Source organism: Phodopus roborovskii, unplaced genomic scaffold (assembly GCF_943737965.1).
Source record: "Phodopus roborovskii unplaced genomic scaffold, PHOROB, whole genome shotgun sequence".
NCBI lineage: Eukaryota > Metazoa > Chordata > Mammalia > Rodentia > Cricetidae > Phodopus > Phodopus roborovskii.
The window spans coordinates 40,971,705-40,988,390 of record NW_026126410.1 but is presented as its reverse complement, the minus strand read 5'-3'; the positions used below and the strand labels follow the sequence as shown (position 1 = coordinate 40,988,390).

At 42.5% G+C, this 16,686-nt stretch overlaps 1 protein-coding gene across 1 annotated transcript in view; it reads right to left on the bottom strand.

Annotated features, from left to right (window-relative positions):
• Positions 1–3,831: 3,831 nt before the first annotated feature.
• The window catches only part of Sema5a (semaphorin 5A), a 415,024-nt gene continuing 402,169 nt past the window's right edge, over positions 3,832–16,686 (bottom strand). Inside the window, exons 19-23 of the mRNA XM_051182617.1 lie at positions 15,618–15,788; positions 13,226–13,381; positions 11,901–11,948; positions 7,239–7,450; positions 3,832–4,404 (exon numbers count right to left, since the gene is read on the bottom strand). Coding sequence (XP_051038574.1) covers positions 4,285–4,404; positions 7,239–7,450; positions 11,901–11,948; positions 13,226–13,381; positions 15,618–15,788 — 707 coding nt within the window. The 3' untranslated portion in view covers positions 3,832–4,284. The remainder of the gene's footprint in view (positions 4,405–7,238; positions 7,451–11,900; positions 11,949–13,225; positions 13,382–15,617; positions 15,789–16,686) is intronic.

Here is a 16,686-nt window from a genome sequence, read left to right as displayed (position 1 = left end):
TTTAGACTCTAGAAAAACAGCAGAGAGTTAGCAAAGGAGTTGACCTAAGGTTACCGTTTCGAGACCTTCATGGAAAGTGATATTGGGGGCCCTGTGACTCAGACATAACCTGTCACTTGAAAAAGAGGTTGCTCTGATACTGGCAGGGTTCACTATGTTACCCATTTGTAAATAGTGTCTGGTATTTCTGGCTGGGCCTCCCAAATTCTCTTCTGTGACAGTAGTGCTGAACTTAGTGGACCTCTCAGTGGAGAGTCTAGGTTACATCAAGGTTAAGAGAGTTGATGACCCTGTGGAAAAACTGGTGAAGAGTCTGGCTTGATCTATTTGAGAACTGTTTGTGGCTTATTCTAAAAGCAAGAAAACTCAGCAAAGAAACGTGAGGGTATATGCAGATTCATATACCCATAGGCTGCATTTAGACAAAATGACCAAATGCAAACTTGACATATCTTTAGGGTAACATCTCTTGGGCTATTCAATCACACAATAACATAGCCCAAAAGTGAAGTCCTCTTTAATGAAAAATTTTCCACAGTGTTGAAGGCAGATTCATGTGGAGCATATACTGACACCAGTATCAAACTGGGTTATTTCCATCCCTTCGTAGTTAAGTAAGGGGTGCCTGCAACTAAGACTCATGCACCCATGAAATATGATCATAGAAGAGTGCAAATGTCAGGACTACAGTACCTGGTTTTGGGCCAGATTACTGCCAGGACCTATGCAGGACATTCAGTAGGGAGTGATATAACCTTCACCTTTTAGTCTCACATGCCACCTCTGTTTCTCTTTTCTACAGTATCATCTGTGAGTCAATAGCTTTCACACCAAACCATGTTAATTGGTCCTTCCTAGTGACAGAGGTATCTCAATGACAGATGTCCTCACAAACATTACTGTTTATGGCTTATCTTCAGTTCCCTCAGTGTCTCTGTCACTCCAGTGTGCACACAAGAAACCCTCTTCTCTTCCTTCAAAGTCAATGTTAATTCTTGTGTAGAATCTTCTTTAATATGTGTGTTGATGTATCCAACAGGACCAGGGATACTTGGATACCACCAGTAAGTTTTAAGGGGCAGAGGCATAAAGATGCCTAGCTTGCATTGGGAAGTTTAGAAGAAAAAGCCTAGAACTCTGATGACAGAGGTTTTCTTTCTTTCTTTCCTCTTTCTTTCTTTCTTTTTCTTTCTTTCTTTCTTTCTTTCTTTCTTTCTTTCTTTCTTTCTTTCTTTCTTTCTTTCTTCTCCTCCTCCTTCTTCTTTTTGTGAAGCATAGTTTTACCCAATGTCCCAGAGTTCCTTAGAACTCACAGAGTTAGCTTCAGTCAGTGGTGACAGAGGCCCCAGTTCCAAGAAAGTCCCCAGAATATTTGGAAATTCTCAGCCTGTGCAGTGTGCAAAGATTCTACTCTTCTTTCTGCATAATGTCAGCACATAGCAGGATTGACGATGGTCTAATCAGAGAGAGAACTCTAAGCAACATCAGGACCAACTTCCAAAGTATTCAAGCCTGCGACTGAAGCCAGTTTCCTAATGAAAACCAGCTACACATGAACCCCAACTCTGGAAAACAAGCTGATTAATGTCATTTCACAACAGGTTCAGCCAGATGTAGCTTAAAAATATGAATTCCTACATATGTTTCTTGTATCAAAAGGCAAAAGGAAGCAAGGAAAGAATGAAGGAATAAAGGGAGGTAAGAAGGGTCAAAGGGAGGGATGAAGCAGGGAGAAGGAAATGAAATTGCCAGTCTGGAATTTAAAGCATGGCCCACAGGTTGCATCCTAACCACAGACAAAGCGTACCCAGGTAGAGCAGATCTACTCAGAGAAGAAGGTCCCAAAGAGGGTGGCATGTCCTCTGCACAGTGTGTGTGTACATGCGTGTGTGCACGGGCGTGCACGCACTAAGGAGAGGTCTAGAATACGGTACACACTGTGCTAGGAGCAACAGCAGTACACCTTCAGAAAAGTAGCCACATGACTGGCAATGAAAAATAATACAGCCCATGGCATTCCTGAACAATTGATTCAATTGCCTGGCTAAATAAGAGCAAATGCCTGATGGTTGGGGATAAAAATTTGAAGAGAACTAGGAAGCCAAAAATGAGGCTTTAAAAAGGCAATACTAATGTCAGAATATTGTCTTGCTTCAAGCATGAGAATTCTGGGGTGGGGTTACAATATCAAACTGACACAGATCAGATTGGAGGTCATTTAGAAAGTATTTCCTATCAAGTTTAGTGACAACTTCTTGAAACATTTGCACCCTCCTTCCCAGCAGAAAGAAGACGAACTTCCAAGTTAGGGAAATATTCAAGAAGGGAAGCTTATTTTTAAAACAAGACAATTTAGTGCTACTCCAGGAGGATTTATTCTTTTCTTAAAGAAAGTAATGAGATGAGCTGAGGCATCCAATGAAAATCCACCCTAGAGACAAGGAATAAATCATCTGACACATCTATCTGTTGAGTGTGGATTTTTAAAATGTGTGTGCAGCTGAGGCCCCGTACATTGCAGAAGTGTGTGAAATGCCACTCGATGTCCCACTGGGATGTTCCCATATGTCACTTCTTCACAATGTGACACATCTCCCCGAGCCCATCTGCCGCTTTAATTTCAGTTTTAACATAGAGCTATGTCTGAAAAAATGTGTTCAGATGAGAATAATTTGTGATTAATCATGGTAATTTTTTTTGAGGAACATTTTCTGAGATTGCTTCTTTATATTTGATAGGGGAAAACACCCTCATAAAACCCTGTAATCTTTACCCCCGTGCTATACATTTGCATAGATGTGAAAGTTTATTTACTTATAAGAACACGTATGAACGCCTACTCAGTCCTTTATCACAGCATTAAATCAGTACCCATATACTCTGTATCAGTTGCTAGTGAATCTCCTTTACTCCTCTGAAGACCCCAGGAATGGTCTCACAACATTCCACCTCGAGTGAGAGCAGAGGGGTGATTAAAGCCCCGGCCTTCTCACCTGCTACCTCTCAAGGTATTATCTTCACAGCTACTGCCTGGGAGCAGAGGGGGGACAGGCTAGGCTGGGTGCACAGGAAGGCGGGCGGCACTGAGGTGAAGGCCATGAGCATCTCCCTCCTCGGCCTGGGAGCAGCAGGGGACACACAAGGGGACCATGGTACTTCAGTGTCAGCCCAGTGTGACTGTGCTGAGCTCCAGTGGGGCAGCTTTACACACCTTTAATGCTCTTGATAGGGGACTACTGATGTACATTAGACACATCAAAAATGCTGAATACAAACAAAGCTTGTCATTAAACATTCTTTTTTTCAACACTGCATAACACAAAAATAAAATATTAAAGAGTAGCTTTCAGTTACAGTTTGGTGCTTTCACCGCTTTCCATAATTGATAATGTTCAAGAATTTTCTCTGCAGGGAGGGGCAGAGGGGTGTGGAGTCTACCCAAATGCTAATACTGCCTCTTCAGCTTATTCCCACTGCCCAGGCAGATGGCCTTCAGGCCCACAGCCTGGCAAGGAGCTCCCTGGAATGCCATGGAATCCGAAAGTCAGAGTAAGGCTAGTTTCACTGCAAGCTGAAGAACACTGCTGTGTGTTTCACTGTCTGCTCTCTGGTTCATGTGTTCTCCATGCAGTGATGACAGTCACTATCCCAGGCCACAGTAAAGGGTCTTGGTGGACCATGACTGGGCAGGTCCAGGGCAGGTGGAATTCCTGAACTCCCTGGGCAGGAATCACTCCAAGTGCAAACAAGCTCTGTCCAAGAACCCGAAGAGTTGGGGGAGTTGGCCTTAGGCATATCTTCATTCTTTGAATTACTACGGACCCTGTGGGGGGAAGGGATCTTTCAGATAAAGTGCCTGGCTTTGCTTCTTTGTTTACAAATTAAAACATCATGAAGCTCTACACTCAAAAGCATGAAGATGTTATGTTTCTGAAGACACTTTCTAACGTGGCTGGCACTTTTATGAAATAAAACTCATCAAACAATAGACAAGTTAGAGTTTTGGATGAACACAATAAAAAAACTTCATATCATGGTTCACTGAGCAACAATTAAATGTTTGCTACAGACCAGATTGTCACAACACCACAATTAGTTGTTTATGGGTGTATGGGGTTTTTGTTGTTGTTGTTGTTTTTTGTTATGTTTTTCTGTAGCGATGGGAAAGTCCTGGCTTGAAATGCACTTGCAATGGATCCACACACATCATCTCTGAAGCCTCAGAAATAGGGGCAGTCATGGAGCACGGCTTCAAGGGGCAGAGAGCCAAAAGTGTAAGGACAGCTAGTATTCGTCATAATTGTTGAGATCTGTGAAGTAGGCGTTGGAATAGGTCTTCCCAGTGAGATGTGGGTTGAAGTATTTGTTTCTCTCCTCTAGGATCAAGTTGTTTTTGTTAAATGCCTGTAAAATACGTTTGAAAAGATTTAGAATGTTCAGTAAGCAGTGTTTCCAAAGGGGGTAGGTGAGGGGGGGGCTCAGGAGATGGCTGTGCTGAATTTGAGCTCTCTCTGAAGGCTTCAGTAGTTTGGAAAGTGTCTTCTCATTTACTGCCTCCTCAGCTCATTTGCCTCAAGGAAGACTTGGCTGATAACTGGAAAAGGTTGGCTGTCTTCAGTAGCATCTGGCCTAGTTTAACACTTTAATCAGGAAGGAACCAAGGGAGACAGGACCAGAAATTCAAAGTCTGAATTTCTAGAAAGCCTCTAAGATTCATGTAAACTTATGTGCATTTCCCAAGTTATTTTCCATACCCAGGGATATACTAATATGCATCTAGATTTCCTCAAAGAGCTACACTTATTATGTCAATTTCACTAATTCTTTGAGAATTTTATAAAAGTATTTTAATCACATTCACATTTCATTCCTCTCTCAGCTCCATTCCTACCTCCTAAGCCCTCGCCTTAATGTCCTATCTTTGATTTTTTTTTTAAACAGATAATCCAAATGACTCCAATTTATGCCACCCATATACTCCTGGGTATGGGGCCATCCACTGCAGCATGGGACAGGAGTCACACTCTTAAAGAAATCAGTCTTTCTCCCCCCAGAAGCCATCAGCATTTATCAAATACTATAGAACTTATTTCAGCGAGTGCATCTGACTCAAATGCCATAGTCTCTTTTTTGCTCTGCACTCATTAAAAGATGTACGCTGTGGCCATCTGTGACACAGATGCCCTACCTCACTAACTGTCATTAAAGTCACAAGCAACTTCAAAGAGATGAATTATACCATGTAGAAAGTAAATACTGAGAAGATCAAGGTAAAGATGAAAAGGAGTAGAAGCTAACTTTAAATAATTAACTGAATACAGTTCTTGAAGAAGTCATTGTAGACTAGGCAGACACCTATACAGTGGTGTTCTGTTCCCTCATAGAAGTAACATTTCTAATATCACCTCGGAATGGGAGACCACAGCTGAGGCAAGAACACAGACCAGCTCAGCTACCTACTGCTGACTAAAGTAGCAAGACCACAGACATGCTGACATCAAGCTGGCATCAAGCTACAGGGGCTCTGCAGTTTTTTTTTTTTTTTTTTGTTTTGTTTTTTTTTTTTTTTGTTTGTTTGTTTGTTTTGAAGGCCCACAGCTCAAAATTTTCCCCAACAGTATAGTTCATTTTTTGATAGACTATGGATGAGTCCTCTGTCTTTCACTTTATCCTTACTCCATCATCTAAAAGGTGAGAGCTAGAGATAGGTTCAGGGTTCTGGTTCAAGCCCAGTTACAGGCTAAGCAAACAAACAAAACCAACCCACCCCATCCCTGTACAAGTGACAGAGAAGGAAGTGTGAACCCTGAAGTCTGGGGTCATAAATCTGCTGTCTGAGATTAAAAGAACTAAATGTAACATATAGTCTGCTTTTGTAATTGTGGACTTCATAGTATTCTTTTTTGAAAACTTTATTTTTCAAAATTTTGTACAATTAAAACAATCATACAATGAAGTATGCTATCTGTTCTCCCATTTCACGTTCTAGCTCCTCCCATATCCCCCAACATTTCTCTCTCCCAAATTCATGTTTGTATTTTAATAGTGGACCAAGTCTGGTTAATGCTGCTCATGGGTGTAGGAATGTCTACTGGAGCATGGGAAACTCACCATGGACCATATCCTTAGTAAAGAGTAATTCTCCCTTTCCTAACAATAACCGACTACCAGTAGTCCCTCAGGATAAAGTAGGGCATTGAGATAATATATGCCCTATCTATGCCTTGATCTTGTGCAGGTAATCATAGCTCTGGTGAGATCATGATTGTGAAAGATAGACATATCGTATTCAGAAGACATTATGCTATAGTACTCCTCTGTGTCCTCTGGCTTTTACATTCTTTCCCTATCTCACAATGTTCCCTGATCCTTGGTGTGGTATGTAATACATATTCTTATAAAAGGGGATGTGGTCTCAAAGTTAGCTATCATGATAGGGAGAGAGGTTATGTCAATGTTTGCTAAATATGTTACAGGAAACAACTAACTCAACAGGAACACAGAAACTTATTCAGTCTTAGCTCAGGAGAGTTCCCTTCATCAGTGTGGAAAATAACAGAAGATGGGTACAGCAGACAAAAGCCCCTGATACATTCCCAGCCACACCTTGACTTCACATACAAACATGGCAATAACAGCAGCTGTCATTCTGGCTCACATGGAAAGTCAGTGAAACCTCATAACATGGAGGTATGTTCTATCATACCCATTTTATCAAAGAGTTTACGAGGTCATAGGAAACTCAGGTCTCCCTGAAATGGACATGGACATCTGAGTGCCATAACATGCCCTTTATATTGCTCAGTTATTCATTTGGTCATATGCTGAGGCTCTTTGTTGAAAGGCCTCTTCAAGGGCAAGAAGCATAGTTGAGGCATAGCTAGACACTGTCCAAGACTTACTAGCTCCCACAATTTTATATACCATTGTTTTCCTTTTAAAACCTTTATTTCCAATAGGAATAGGCAAATAAGAAAAGCAAAACTTCAGAGACCCTCCTTTCATTTGCAAAAATATCCAGCAAATACTTGTAGACCTTCTACAACTACCACGGGGAATTCACCAATAGCTACAGTCTGTCTACACTCACCAGAGAGTACCGGACCAACACCCAAAATGTCTGGGGTACCCCAGCTCTGTCCATCACCAGTGCCACCACCACCGAACCTTGCTGGCAGCCTCAGTGTCACCTGCCTTTGTGGCCTACCTGGCTGCAGCTGTCACTGTCCATTTCTTACCTTGATGGCCTCCACTGAGTCATATTTGTCCAGTTTGTTGATGTGGTTAGTTATGCTGCTGTTGAGAGCGGCAGGAGAGACAGGGTGGATGACAGTTGCATCATGGGACTGCTGCTGGTAGCGCTGGCAGTAGGTGTAGACAAGCAGGGTAAGGAGGCAGCCGAGGATGGAACTGCTGAGCCCCACGGCCATCATATGGAACATGTTGAACTCTGTGAAACAGCGCCAATATCATACTGAACTTGAGAAGAACAGGCTACTTGACACTCAAAGTGTCCCCGTGAAAGGAAAGACAAAAGAGGGTGCTGCATACTGCAAGGTACAGACAGCACAGTACTTTTATTCTTGGAAATGTCAGGGCCATGTAAGAACTTTGACATACTCAGTAGCCTAGTTCACATTAGGGTCTTTACGGATTACCATCATTTCCTCAAACCCCTTGAACATTGTTAGTATTGCAACTGAAACACATTTGCTTTCCCCTAAAGCCCTCAGAGAGCCTTTAAGAGCAGAGTGTCCATTGGCTTATGGGTAGTGTGTCTATAGACCTTAACGGCTGAGCATCTGTTTACCCACCATGACTGCAGCCTATGAAGGGAGAATTCTCCTGGAACTCTCAGTTGCTGCACTCCTATAAGCCAGCCTGTTTCTTCTTCCATCTTTCATTTTATTTAAATTGTTTTCTATTTACATTAATTCTGCTGTTGTCTATTGTATTTTTGTAAATACTATTTTTTTTTTGTTCAATAATGGAAACTTTTGAAGATTATGAAGGACATAGAAGTTTCTCTTCTTTCTCTAGTTTTGGCTATGTCTTTTCCGAGACTTACTCCCTCTCCCTGTTTTCCCTTCCTCCTCTCTTTTCCCTCCCTCCATCCATCTAATTTGTATATTAGGCTGTGAACCACTTTTTCTAACTTGCATGTAGTGATCTTATAAAAAATTCTTACCCTGAGAAATAAAAGATTTGTGCTAAAGGCACTAAATATAATCTTCTATCTGGACACAAATGATTCTCTCTTGACCCATTGTTTGTCTATTTAATAGGCATCTATTCTTTGACTTTTTCCCCCCTTGAGTTATGGGTAGCAGATATTTCAAAGGTGAGTTGCAACGATGCGTCTTGACAACAGGAGTGGTTTGATCGGTATTCTGGCAGCACACCAAGAGTTACAGGATGCCTAAGAACCATCTGGAAACCGCCATACTTGTTGGGGAAACACTGCTGTTGAAGTTCCCAACCTTCCTGCAGTGCTCAGAGCAGAGCTAAATGAAAGTCACGTGAAACAGAGGGTAGCCTTCTGTCTCCCACTCTGCACTGGCACTACAGGACTTACCGTGTTGATGTAATTAGCCTTATATCCTCACAGTGCAGGGAGCATCGGTAGAACCCGACTGTCTCCCTGCACAACACCAGGAAGTGCAATGTCATTTAGTAGTTTCCACAATCTGTCAACTCCAGAGCCAAGTGGGACTGTGGCAAAGCTACTGAGCATCAGCATGGATGTGGAGTGACATCCTCACTATAGAGGGAGCCCTCGAGAGTACTAGAGGAGACAAGTAGATCTGTCTGCAATCCCCAGGACCTGAGAGGTTTGTAACTGACAGACCCAGCCCTTGCTTCCTCCCTAGTCTGCAGAGCCACCTTCCTTGTGCTCTGTGTCTATGTATGGCACTGACAGCTCAGCAGAAAACCCACCCTACCACCAGGCCAGGTGTGACACTTGTCAAAGGAGACTAGAACGACAGCCCTAGGGCTCTGTCAGAATCCCGGGTCAAGAAACCTAGGGTGAAGCTCAGCATCAAAACTAGATGCCCATGTGATATATGGTAGAGACCCTGAGTTTTCCCCTGTACTGTGCTTCTGTCTGCTCCTGGACACTGTTCTACGAATGCAGATCCCTCACTGGGATCACTGCCAGCAACAATCAACACACAGCTCCTAAATGCACTGAGATTTTGAACAGATAGTGAAGGTCCTACCATAGAGTCCACAGAACTAATGGCTGGATAATCTACTGAGAACATTCTATAAGAATCTGTAACTTCCTGACAACTGAGTGAAGAGTCAACCCAACTCTTCTCTCCTAGCTCATTTGTTCAAAGGTAAGATCACAGAAGGACATTACATGCCTTGGATGTTTCTTACTTTGTCATAGAGACTGTGATGGGGCAGGGCTCTCAGCACGCGACTGCCGTGGAAGCCATTCTGCACCCTTTCCACCAACAAACACTGCTATTGTGTTGTTTTTGTGGAAGATGGAGGCTGTGCGAAGATAAGCAAGGTTGATTTCCCGTGAGCTCTTGTTTAGCTCTTGTTTAGCTCTGTTTTAGCTGCTAGGACTCCCCTGCGTCAGTGGCGCATACTGCTAAAAATACTTTCTACTGTCCTGATAGCTCACATTCACCGCTGCATATGGAAGGTGTACAATGGTCTCCATATGCAGATGTGCGTCATCAGTTATGTGAATTATTCCTGCAGGTGCCTGGGGAACCTGCGGCCAGCTGACATCTTTATGACAAGATTATTCAGTCTTTGTGTCTCCTGAAACTATGAATAGCTAAGCTGAAAGATCTCAATAGGAGCACATTCTCTGCAAAGGGAAAAATAGTGCCTATTAAATCTCTTGGGATTCTGTACAGTGTGCCTCTTCCCTAAATGTATGCATTGTATTTTTAACATTTACTTGTGTGTGTGTGTGTGCATGTATGTGTGTGTACATGTTCATGTGTGTGTATGGTGTGTGTGTGTGTATGTGTTATGTGTGTGGTGTGTGTGTTTATGTGCATGTATATATGTTTGTGTATGTGTGGTGTGTGTGTGGTATGTATATATGTGTGTGTGTATGTATGTTATGTGTGTGGTGTGTGTATATATGTGTGTGTATGTGTGGTGTGTGTGGTATGTATGTGTGGTGTGTATGGTGTGTGTGTATATGTGTGGTGTGTGTGTGGTATGTATGTGTGGTGTGTATGGTGTGTGTGTATATGTGTGGTGTGTGTGTGGTATGTATGTGTGGTGTGTATGGTGTGTGTATGTATGTGTGTATGTGTGTTATGTGTGTGGTGTGTGTGTATATATGTGTGTGTATGTGTGGTGTGTGTGCGGTATGTATGTGTGGTGTGTATGGTGTATGTGTATGTGTGTAGTGCATGTATGTGTATGTATGTTTATGTATGTGTATTGTGTGGTGTGTGTTTTTGTGTATATGTGTGTGTGCCTGTGCTGTGCGCATGCTCATGCCTATGAGCAGGTAGCATGACACGTACATGGAAGTCAAAGGACAACTACAGGAGTCAGTCCTCTTCTTTTACTCATAGGAGGTTGGGATGGCTCTCAGGCCATTAGTCTTGGTGACAGACATGTTCCCCTACTAATTCCTGTGAGGAGCCTATTTTCCCCTAGTTTTTGGAAAATAAAGCTACAATAGAGACAAACCACCCAGTTGGTCCAGGTGAATTGCTTTCTGTTCAACATTTGATTGATTTTTTTTTTTACCAATGGAGATAAAACACCTATAGAATTATTCTAAACCTCCGCAAACATTCATGTTATATAATCAGTTATGCTAACCTGTCAGCTTTGGCCTAAGACCCATCTTACTTGCTTGTGTTGGAATGCTGGAATGTCAGTGCCAGCACCATGAAGGTTAAAACAATCAGTTTCCTAATAATGCACAGCAATTACAGTTACTGAGAGTTTGCCCATAACAACACCAGGTTAGATGCTGGACTTGCTCAAGGCCCCTAAAGGACCTGCACAGACCCAGCTATCCTTCCAGGGGAAGAAAAAGTTGAGAGACTTGTAGCAAACCTGGATGACCAGTCAGTTCCACTGAGGTGCCACCCATGTGACCCTTGGGTCTGTCTTGGCCTCTCTGAAGACAGAAGACAATTTCTACATGGTTGCATCGCTGACCCACAGTTCCTTAAGGTTAGCACACAGTTTTGTCTGAATTCTGGTGTTGACTAAGAGTATGACCCAGACAGGGCTGTTGTGGAGACCTCACACACATCTCCCAGGGATCCATGGGGCCCCCTCCCCTGTGATGTTTTCAATGTAAAACCCCTGCTGCATTCTTTTGCCAACATGTTATCCCCGAGTCTCTTACTTATGACCCATGAGTACCTGAGCCAGTGGCCTCACCTCATTGAGTTCCATAGTCCTCACCTGTGCAGTGCAGGTGAGAACTGATGCTTACTCTTCCTTTAGTACAGTGGCCAATATAAACTCTTTGGAAGCTTTTATTGTTCACTCAGATGGCAGCAGAATGTGAAAAGCTGACTCCTTGGACCCAAATCTGATAACAGGGTCACTAGAGAGGCTAATTCTGAGCAGCACCAGAGCCCATGGTGGTTGAACAGTATTAGCACATGACCTATGTCTCCATCTGGAATCTCAAAGTGTTCACTTCCAAAGCCTGTCTCCAAGTGTCTCACACAAACAACTGTAGATGGTGGCAGCTTTGTGAGATGCTGATAGGACATGTCTCTCTCTAAAAGCATTTAGTGGTGTGTCTGGCATAACATGACCAATATGAGGGGGGTACTCAGGGGCTTCCCTGCCCAGCCACCCATGTCCAACAGCAGAACACCCCTGGAAGAGAAAGGTTGCAATTTGTCAGAGTTGCAACAAGAGCTCCATTACACAGGATAACTCACCTCCACACCTTTTCTCTTCTACGCTGCTGGATCTTGCCACAGACACTTCTAGGAAAAAAAAAAGAAAAAGAAAAAGAAAAAAAAAAAACAATCACTATGCACAAAGAAGGTGGGAGAAAAACTTATAACCATACTTCATTTACAAACACTAATGATTATAAATTCCATATGAATCTAAGGTTCAAAAGGTGGATTTGCCTATGTCACCCTGGCTAGGAGAGTATGGTATTCAATACCAAAGAAGAAAATGCCATGGTCCCTCAGGCTTGAAACAAGAGCAAGTACTGATTTCTGCTATGGCATGTCCCATCAGCTAGGGAGGGAGACACAATCACATTGTCCTGTATTGTTTTTCTGAAGACTGAATGACTAGAGCTCAAGGAAAACACTCCTCAGAAGCCCAGGTATCCCCTTTCTTGTGACACATGTGAAATCCACATGTGGGTTGTGAATGAGATGGTAGGTCTTCTGAGTGTAGTAACACTCCAAGTGTTTAGAAATGCCAGACTCTCCCACACTGACTTTTCATTAGATAAGAAAAACTGATGTTAATCAAAAACTAATATGTTAAACAAAAAGCAACAACACTCAGGCTGTATGTGGCTGTATGTGCCTTCTAAGGGTAGGCTAAAGCTAAAAGTTCTGTGTAAATGTTACTGTTATTTCCACAAGTCAAAAGAAATGAATGAGCTATGCTTCTATAATTTAATCTTATTATTTTTCACAATAGTTTGCTCTTGACTTTAGTCCATACTATGTTTCACAGATACAAAGGGGTGGTTATATTCAGGGAATTATACATAAATAGAATACCACCCTACAGGGTCATTGATGACTGTCCCATGTGATAACTAAATGTTGATTTCCCATATTTTTTAAAGGTGTGGCAAGAGGAACTGTCAATCTTTTTCTGAAGGTATCATTAATAACAGACATTCATGTTCATCAGTATACTGAAAGTTACACAAATACAATGACCCTTATGACCCTTTTCTCTGGGGAAAAAAAAAGCACACAACATTTCAATAGTAAAGTATTTGTGCTGATATAAAGACAAGCAATCAGTTATGAATTTCTGTAGTGAAATCCTCACACAACAGTAGCATCAATAAATTATATAAGACATTTTGCTAAATTCCAGTCTAAGTTGGCAGTTACATGGGAATTTATATCCTGGTGGCCTTGAAACCACAGCAGTTGATAGGATCACTTTTAATTCAGCAAAGGCAGCCTCAAAGAGCATATAAAAGTCTGACCCAAGGGGTCATTTCCTCTCTGGATATTACAATGGCTCTGCTCACCCTGATAAACATCTCTGCCCTTACCTGGGATGAAATTAGAGTCAAACACACATGGCCGACTCTCTGTGGTATTTCCGGAACATTGGCTGCCCACAGGAAACAGAAGAACACATTGCCGAGCACGGACCTGGATGCCAGAGGCATCACAGGCAGACCAATCAGACCACTCTGACCAACTCTCTACAAAGACCAGAAGAGGGGTAGAGGCGGGGTTACTTGATGATATTGACCAATCACGGTCAAGTCACTCTGTACTTCAGATTTTCACATTGTTATTTTTAGTGGCTCTATGCATAAATAAGATGTGGTCATAGCTTCTTAGCAATCCAGTAAATAAATCCACATAAGGATGAGTAAAAGTGTTAAACATTTAATCAGATAATGTTTTTAAAGTAAGTGTTCCAAGTCCCACATCATTTCAATTCTGTGTCCCATATCATTTCAATTCTGTGAATGATTTTAACTAAAATAGTCAACAAGGTAATTCTTGAGACAAACCTGAACTCTGAGAGTCAGAAATCATCAATGCAGACACTATTTACTACAGAGTCCCCCCTAAAGAGGTCCTTTGATTATTTCCTGGACATTAACCTCTGGATCCATGTTAGCTAGCACCACATGCTAAAAATCTGGTTTCTGATTGGGAGTTCAAAACATCTCTTTTTCTGCAATAAAACCAACTCTTCAAAGTCACCATGACAAAGACAGGCCAGCCAGGCAGAGTTTCTTTCACTCTAGGCCCACTGACATGGGTAAAGTTGAATCCTACATCCCTGGTTGAGGCCAAAAGATGCCCAATGAGCAATAACAGGAACTTCTGCCTGAAGGTAAGGACTTTCTGGAATGCTTTTCAACTCATACAGATGATCAAAAATAAGGATAAGATTCATCTATTAAGCTAAGGAATGAACTCTCTATATTAGTTATTCGCCAATATAAGGAGGGCATTTTCTTTTTCTTAATTTTATTTTTTTAAACCTAGAAATTCATGTTGTTCAAGATCTACATAAATGGAATGATGTATTTTCTGAAAGACATAAAAGAGTGATTTTGGGAATGATTATAATTCAGTTTAACTGACCTGAGCAAGTGGGAACTCATGGACTCCAGACTGACAGTTGGGGAACCAACATAAGATCGAACCAGGTCCCTTGAATGTGGGTTCAGTGGGGGGCCTGGGCAGTCTATGGGACCTCTGGCAGTGGAACCAGTATGTATCCCCAGTGAATGAATGGACTTTGGGAGCCCATTCCTTATGGAGGGTTGCTCTCTCAGCCTAGGTATACTGGGGAGAGCCCAGGTCCTGCCCCAAATGATGTGAACAGACTTTGATGATCTCCAATGGGAGGCCTCACCTTCCCTGAAGAGTAGATTGGGGGGTGGGTGGGATGGGAGGATGGAGGGGGAACTGGGATTGGTATGTAAAATAAGATTGTTTTTAATTTAAATAAAAATTAATTTAAAAAAAGAATTTGGTTTTGAGGCCCTTTCATATATAGATGGAATTTTCTAGAAAAGTCTTTACATTCACACTGATAAAGTGTTTCTCTGTCAAAATCAAATGTAGAAGGGTAACTCACTATCATCCCATGAGGTCCTGTCTGTCAGAATGCCAGGTTAACTCTTGGGTAAAGGGCTATGTGGAATATCCTACACCAAACACAGAGCTCCGAGGTCACCCATCCACAGTCCAGAAGAGGCTCACTTCCTGCTTTCACTGCTCCCTGTTGCTTGCTTTGCTTTGGTTCTCTGACAGCTGATTGAACTTCAAGCCTTGTATTTTCTTTAATTGCACTGCCTTTGAGAATAGCCCTGACCCTGAGCAAGGTGTCTTCCCACAATGCCCCTGCTCCCCTGGGACATTTCTGGGCTAACTCCAAGCATATAACATGTGCTGGGCTGGGACAGGCTGTGAGACAAGGACCCACAGGTGATTTTCCCTGCACAAGGGAGGCGGAGGGGGGCTTTACACGTGTTTACTTGCTTTCCAATCTTCTCTCTCCTCCAGCAAAGCAAGGTGCTACCTGAGAGTCTTCAGCGTAACTGAAGTAAGGCCAAAGATGAGTTGGGGTATATTTCCCAGGTAGGTAGTATAGACACTCCAATCCAACATGTATGCACTTTCCCATTTGCGATGAAAACAGAGTACAATGTGAAAACCAAAGCAAGCAACAGGGAGTGGTGAAAGGAGGAAGCGAGCCTCTTCTGAACTGTGGATGGGGGACCTCGGAGCCCTGTGTGTTGTTGTAGAATAGAATGCTATGAATTCACATCAGGAGCATCAGTGTGAGATTGACTTGCCATCCATTCCTCTATTTCCAGTGCCTAGTGTGACTTGCAATCTTTAGCTTCACCACTCATAATTAAGAAAGGTGAGTTTGCACTACAGCTACACAGTTCCCAAGGCTTTATGTACCTGGACAGGTCTGTGTGTTGCAGAGAGCTTCTTCTGTGTGCAGTCCCAGGCAGATGTCCCCTCCATAGGCTGGGGCTGGGTTTGTACACGAGCGGGTTCTCATGTAGTGTCCACCCCCGCAGGTTGCTGAGCATTTTGACCAGGATGACCAACAAGACCACATGCCATCCACTGGGAAGGGACACAAAAACATAGCATGTCTGAAGTCTTCACAAGACCAATATAATACAGCTAAATAAGATATAGCAATAGAGGACAGTGGTGTACACACCATGGTGTGGGGACATCTGAGGTTTTCTATGTGGTGGTAGATACAGATTTAAAGAATCCTTCTGGAATACTCCCACTGTCTAGTTCCCTTGTTTGTTCTTCAGAAACTATTTCTAAACATATAAGCATCAGCATGACACAAACATTCTGACTATGTGAACCATGAATTATTTGCCGTAATAATTAATATGAAATACCCTGCTAGCTCTTACCTTTGCTGGTTTTACTACCTAGCTGGCTTGAAATGACCTAAAGCTAAGAATCAATAGCTCAGGCAACAGACTTCCTTACAGTTCTCATCATTTCTGCCATTCATGTTGGTTTCTGCCCAGGGCTTGAATCAGCATTTAATGTAAGACCAGTTCATGAGAAGATCAAACACCCTGAAGCTTAGATGCTTATTTCTTCCAAGGAAAGAAAGCAATTAGTTACAGGGAACTACTTTTGCTGAAATGAAATTTATATATTAAATAGCTCAATGGGCAAGGAAAGAAAATCATTGCCCTTGAAATTCTAGTTAAATACTCAATTGCTGCAGTAGGATAAAAACTTCGATGAAGGTGAGCAAGATAAAGCGGCATGATTAACCCCCAAATACAGGTCACACTGTGGGAGGTCAGGAGGACAAAGTGGAGCATTTGCAGCCTCTCAGCTCATGGGAACATGTGCTGCTGATTCCTTAGCCTGCTAAGTTTGGACCTCAGGACAGTCAGGAACAGTAATGTTTTTCCTCCTCTAAAGGAGCATTGAGTAGAAGTCTCTTGTACTCTCTGTCTCCCCCTGTGGAGGACCCAGGATA